The sequence below is a fragment of the Hyla sarda genome, chromosome 10 (assembly GCF_029499605.1).
Source record: "Hyla sarda isolate aHylSar1 chromosome 10, aHylSar1.hap1, whole genome shotgun sequence".
NCBI lineage: Eukaryota > Metazoa > Chordata > Amphibia > Anura > Hylidae > Hyla > Hyla sarda.
In genome coordinates this window covers 126,976,882-126,984,381 of record NC_079198.1, presented here as the reverse complement: position 1 = coordinate 126,984,381, position 7,500 = coordinate 126,976,882, and the positions used below count along the sequence as shown (strand labels likewise).

General features: G+C 34.7%; 1 protein-coding gene across 3 annotated transcripts in view; it reads left to right on the top strand.

The window, feature by feature from the left end:
- The window catches only part of BSX (brain specific homeobox), a 19,161-nt gene that overhangs the window by 1,273 nt on the left and 10,388 nt on the right, over positions 1-7,500 (top strand). For 2 of the 3 annotated variants that reach the window (XM_056544073.1, XM_056544074.1), the window contains exon 2: positions 1,156-2,095. In XM_056544073.1, the coding sequence (XP_056400048.1) occupies positions 1,831-2,095 (265 nt within the window). In that variant the 5' untranslated portion in view covers positions 1,156-1,830. Of the gene's footprint in view, positions 1-905; positions 2,096-7,500 lie in introns of those variants that run through there. The other variant, XM_056544072.1, reaches the window with a different exon arrangement.

Genomic DNA, 7,500 nt, shown 5'->3' with positions numbered 1-7,500 from the left:
ATACATATAGACTCTGTACATATACGGATATACATATAGACTCAGTACATATACGGATATACATATAGACTCAGTACATATACGGATATACATATAGACTGTACATATACGGATATACATATAGACTCTGTACATATACGGATATACATATAGACTCAGTACATATACGGATATACATATAGACTGTACATATACGGATATACATATAGACTCTGTACATATACGGATATACATATAGACTGTACATATACGGATATACATATAGACTGTACATATACGGATATACATATAGACTCTGTACATATACGGATATACATATAGACTCTGTACATATACGGATATACATATAGACTCTGTACATATACGGATATACATATAGACTCTGTACATATACGGATATACATATAGACTCAGTACATATACGGATATACATATAGACTCAGTACATATACGGATATACATATAGACTCTGTACATATACGGATATACATATAGACTCTGTACATATACGGATATACATATAGACTCAGTACATATACGGATATACATATAGACTGTACATATACGGATATACATATAGACTCTGTACATATACGGATATACATATAGACTCTGTACATATACGGATATACATATAGACTCAGTACATATACGAATATACATATAGACTGTACATATACGGATATACATATAGACTCTGTACATATACGGATATACATATAGACTGTACATATACGGATATACATATAGACTCTGTACATATACGGATATACATATAGACTCTGTACATATACGGATATATATATAGACTCTGTACATATACGGATATACATATAGACTCAGTACATATACGGATATACATATAGACTCTGTACATATACGGATATACATATAGACTCAGTACATATACGGATATACATATAGACTCTGTACATATACAGATATACACATAGACTCAGTACATATACGGATATACATATAGACTGTACATATACGGATATACATATAGACTCAGTACATATACGGATATACATATATAGACTCTGTACATATACGGATATACATATAGACTCTGTATATATTGTTACACATGGCAGATGGAGGGGAAGATGATTCTTTCTGTACATTCCGGTGTGTTCTGTTTATTTCTGGCAGTTTACGCCATTTGCAGGCAGCGATTATTGGCAGATGAAGGCGATAATCGGCTCTCATGATATAATATAGAGGCGATTACTGCTCCGGATTCAGCACCTCGGTCAGCGCCTGCACGTGTAATGTCTATGGAGGCTGAGCCCCCCGCCCCTGCGCCTCATTGGCTCTCAGGAGAGCCCCCCGGGCCCCTCGGTGTCCTCCTCATCCCACCCTCCTCTTCCTCATCTTCCTCCTCTGCTGAGTGGTAGCAGCAGATGCTGGAGCTAAGACCCCTCCAACCTGCAGCCCATTGCTGGTACCTCCAGTGCCCCCCTTACCTTCCTCCTCTGCTGTCTTGGATTGTGGGAGACCCCCTGGAACTGGGGCCCCTCATCCCCTCCAGGCAGCAGTCCATCCCATCATCCTCTTCACACTAATCCCCATCATCCTCCTCCAGTGCTGAGTGGTGGATGTGGTCAGCCTCTCCTGGAGCCTCCATTGCAGTGCCCACCCTGCTGCCCACTCTGCTGCCCACCCTGCTGCCCACCCTGCTGCCCATCCTGCTGCCCATCTGGCTGCCCACCCTGCTGCCCATCCTGCTGCCCATTGCTGGTGCCTCCAGTCTACTGACCCTCCTGTCCTGAGTGTGGGCCCCTCCAGGACCCCAGCAGCCTCTCCAGGAACCCTGCAACTGGCACCATGAATCTAAACTTCAACTCCCCAGTGCATCAGGTGTCCACCCAGAGACCTACCTCATTCTTTATAGAGGACATTTTACTGCACAAACCCAAACCCCTGCGAGAGGCAACGAGCAGCAGCCATTTCAGTGCCAGTACCTTCACCTCCAGGGTGCCCCTTCTGGACTATGGCTACCCCCTGATGCCAACCCCAACCATCCTGGCACCGCATCCCCACCACCCACTGCACAAACCCGAACACCACCCCTTCTTCCTGGCCACCTCAGGTAAGTGACCCCCAAGATCACCCCAAACTGTGTGTGCTGGGGCCTGAACCATTCACTTATCTACGAATAAAAGAAAATTCTACAGAATGTAAAGAGCAGAAACCAATGTGGGGGGAGAGAGAGGAGCAAAACTCCTGATACAATGAGGATTACTATTATTATTATTATTATTACTTTTATTATTTATTATTATTGTTGTGTTGTTGTTATAATCATTTATTTGTACATGTATTTATTTATCTATTTATTTTATGTATCTATCTATTTTTATATTTATATTTTGCTTTAACTTTAAATAGAAAATAGAAATAACGGAAATAACAAAAAACGAACATAAATAAATAAATAAATAAAGTAACAACAACAAATAACATAAATTAGAATTCTCAGCCCTGTCCACCCCGGCAGATTATTACTCGATTTAAAAAGAGAAGAAGAGTTTACAGAGTCAATAATTGTTTCTAAATGTGATGATCTACAAATGTATCAGATGAATATTCTTCCTTAATTCTTTAGTGGTCACATTTTTCGGACTTGTTTTGTCAATGGACAATTTCACTCTTTTGCAGCTTTGTTTATTAATGTTTGTAGCAAAGAGTTTTTAATTTGTGCAACGGAAAATCCAACATTTATTTAGAGCTATAAGCGTTATCTGTGGTGTTACATAGGACTGGAGGTAAGAGTTATCGCTGTGTTATCTGTGGTGTTACATAGGACTGCAGGTAACAACTACTACGGTTTCTGTACTCAGAGAGTTATCGCTGTGTTATCTGTGGTGTTACATAGGACTGCAGGTAACAACTACTACAGTTTCTGTACTCAGAGAATTATCACTGTGCGTTATTTGTGTGTTACATAGGACTGCAGGAAACATTCTACATTATCTGTACTGAGAGAGTTATTGCTGTATGTTATCTGTGGTGTTACATAGGACTGCAGGAAACATTCTACATTATCTGTACTGAGAGAGTTATTGCTGTATGTTATCTGTGGTGTTACATAGGACTGCAGGAAACATTTTACATTATCTGTACTGAGAGAGTTATCGCTGTATGTTATCTGCTGTGTTACATAGGACTGCAGGAAACATATTCTATATTATCTGTACCGAGAAAGTTATCACTGTTATCTGTGGTATTACATAGGACTGCAGGAAACATCTTCTAAATTATCTGTACTGAAAGAGTTATCGCTGTATGTTATCTGTGGTGTTACATAGGACTGCAGAAAACATCTTCTAAATTATCTGTACTGAAAGAGTTATCTCTGTTAGTTATCTGTGGTGTTACATAGGACTGCAGGAAACATTCTACATTATCTGTTCTTAGAGAGTTATCGTTGTATGTTATCTGTGGTGTTACATAGGACTGCAGAAAACATCTTCTAAATTATCTGTACTGAAAGAGTTATCTCTGTTAGTTATCTGTGGTGTTACATAGGACTGCAGGAAACATTCTACATTATCTGTACTTAGAGAGTTATCGCTGTATGTTATCTGTGGTGTTACATAGGACTGCAGGAAACATTCTACATTATCTGTACTGAGAGAATTATCGCTGTATGTTATCTGTTGTGTTACATAGGACTGCAGAAAACATCTTCTAAATTATCTGTACTGAAAGAGTTATCTCTGGGAGTTATCTGTGGTGTTACATAGGACTGCAGGAAACATTCTACATTATCTGTACTTAGAGAGTTATCGCTGTATGTTATCTGTGGTGTTACATAGGACTGAAGGTCACATCTACTTCATTATTTATTACTGTGAGTTGTCTGTGGGGTTACACAGGACTGCTGATAACATCTAATACATTATCTGTACGCAGAGTTTGCACTATGTATTATTTGTTTTGTTACATAGGACTGCTGATAACATGAACTACATTATCGGTACTCAGAGTTATCACTGTGTTTTCCGTGGTGTTACATAGGACTGCAGGTGACATATCTGTACTCAGAGAGTTATCTTTGTCCATAATACTACAGTTTAAAGCAGTGGTCTTCAAACTGTGGCCCTCCAGATGGTGCAAAAACTACAATTCCCAGCATGCCCGGACAGCCAAAGGCTGTCCGGGCATGCTGTGAGTTGTAGTTTTGCAACAGCTGGAGGGCCACAGTTTGAAGACCGCTGGTTTGAAGGAATCTGTCATATGTAGTCGGAGATTTTTCACCTTTACATGGGACTGCAGGGTAATCTACAGCATCATCTGATCACTTTAATCAACGTAACGATTTAAGCTCCGCTACATATTTCATCCGTTTCTTAGTTTCCGTTTTTTCTATAAATGTTATAGAATTCACGGATGAGATGACGTAATAATCTTCCGATTACAGAAATGATCTCACGAATTTACAGAAAGGAGGAAACATCGAGATGAGAACAAAAACAATAACAAGTAAATTATTATAAGGGAATTCCCATCAAGGTTTATTGGGGAAAATGTTAAGATCTTTGTATCCGCTTTGCGTTGTTATAACTCAGTCCTGCAGACCTATGTAAAACGGTACATGACACAAGGAATAACAATGTAACAACAAATAACCATGTAACACAACAAATAACCATGTAACACAACAAATAACCATGTAACACAACAAATAACCATATAACACAACAAATAACCATGTAACACAACAAATAACTATATAACACAACAAATAACTATAACACAACAAATAACCATATAACACAACAAATAACTATATAACACAACAAATAACTATAACACAACAAATAACTATATAACACAACAAATAACTATATAACACAACAAATGACTATATAACACAACAAATAACTATATAACACAACAAATAACTATATAACACAACAAATAACTATAACACAACAAATAACTATATAACACAACAAATAACCATATAACACAACACATAACTATATAACACAACAAATAACCATATAACACAACAAATAACTATATAACACAACAAATAACTATAACACAACAAATAACTATATAACACAACAAATAACTATATAACACAACACAACAAATAACTATATAACACAACAAATAACTATATAACACAACACAACAAATAACTATATAACACAACAAATAACCATATAACACAACAAATAACCATATAACACAACAAATAACTATATAACACAACACAACAAATAACTATATAACACAACAAATAAACATGTAACACAACAAATAACTATAACACAACAAATAACTATATAACACAACAAATGACTATATAACACGACAAATAACTATATAACACAACACAACAAATAACTATATAACACAACACAACAAATAACTATATAACACAACAAATAACTATATAACACAACACAACAAATAACTATATAACACAAGAAATGACTATATAACACAACAAATAACTATATAACACAACAAATAACTATATAACACAACAAATGACTATATAACACAACAAATAACTATATAACACAACAAATAACTATATAACATAACACAACCAATAACTATATAACACAACAAATAACTATATAACACAACAAATAACCATATAACACAACAAATAACTATATAACACAACAAATAACTATATAACACAACACAACAAATAACTATATAACACAACAAATAACCATATAACACAACAAATAACCATATAACACAACAAATAACTATATAACACAACAAATAACCATATAACGCAACAAATAACCATATAACACAACAAATAACCATATAACACAACAAATAACCATATAACACAACAAATAACCATATAACACAACACAACAAATAACTATATAACAAAAAAAATAACTATATAACACAACACATAACTATAAAACACAACACAACAAATAACTAAATAACACAACACAACAAATAACTATATAACACAACAAATAACCATATAACACAACAAATAACCATATAACACAACAAATAACTATATAACACAACAAATAACCATATAACACAACAAATAACCATATAACACAACAAATAACCATATAACACAACAAATAACCATATAACACAACAAATAACCATATAACACAACACAACAAATAACTATATAACAAAAAAAAATAACTATATAACACAACACATAACTATAAAACACAACACAACAAGTAACCATATAAAACAACAAATAACTAAATAACACAATAAATAACCATACAACACAACACAACAAATAACCATATAACACAACAAATAACCATATAACACAACACAACAAATAACTATATAACACAATAAATAACCATACAACACAATAAATAACCATATAACACAACAAATAACCATACAACACAACACAACAAATTACCATACAACACAATAAATAACCATATAACACAATAAATAACCATATAACACAATAAATAACCATATAACACATTACTATGTCAGAATTAAGAAGCGAACTATGGGGTATCATATTGTGACAGGAGAGGATGGGGGTTCAGGGGTCGCAGGAATAAGGTCCAGGAGCAAAGTCCTTAAGTCCTTACTGCTGAGCTTGTCGGGTCTGAAAAGGTATCAGCAAGATATGACATGATAGAACATATAAAACTATCTATAATAGAATAACAATAAAAAATAAAATAATATAATAATAATGTGACGATTTAGTAGTAATAATAATAGCAATAATATCGTCATCATCATATTAGTATAGAAATATTAGTAATAATATAAGATAAACTATTACTACTATTAATGTTGTTGTTATTATTTGTATTATTATCATTATTAATAGTAATAATTCTATGATACACCGAGAATTTCAAATTGTTGAGTAAAATGTATCCAGTGTCTTTTGTTTCTTCAATATGTGGAAACATTTATTACAAATCCAGAAATGATGACAGAGCAGATGTAGAGGTGAACCCTGTATATTATAGTGTTACAGTACAACAGTGTATATCTGCACAATAATCATGTAGTAGTCACCTGCAGTCCTATGTAACACCAACGATAATATACAGTGATAATTCATTGAGAACAAATGATGTAGTAGAAGTCAACTGCAGTCCTATGTAACACACATAAAACACACAGTGTTACCTTTCTGAGTACAGATAATGTAGTAGATCTGACTTGCAGTCCTATGTAACACCACAGATAACACAGTGATAAATATCTGAGTACAGGTAATATTGTAGATGTTACCTGCAGTCCTATGTAACTCAACAGATAACACAGTGATAACTCTCTGAGTGCAGATAATATTGTAGATGTTACCTGCAGTCCTATGTAACACCACAGATAACACAGTGATAACTCTCTGAGTGCAGATGATATTGTAGATGTTACCTGCAGTCCTATGTAACACCACAGATAACACACAGTGAAAACCATTTCTGTACAGATAATGTAGATATTACCTGCAGTCCCATGTAACACCACAGATAACAC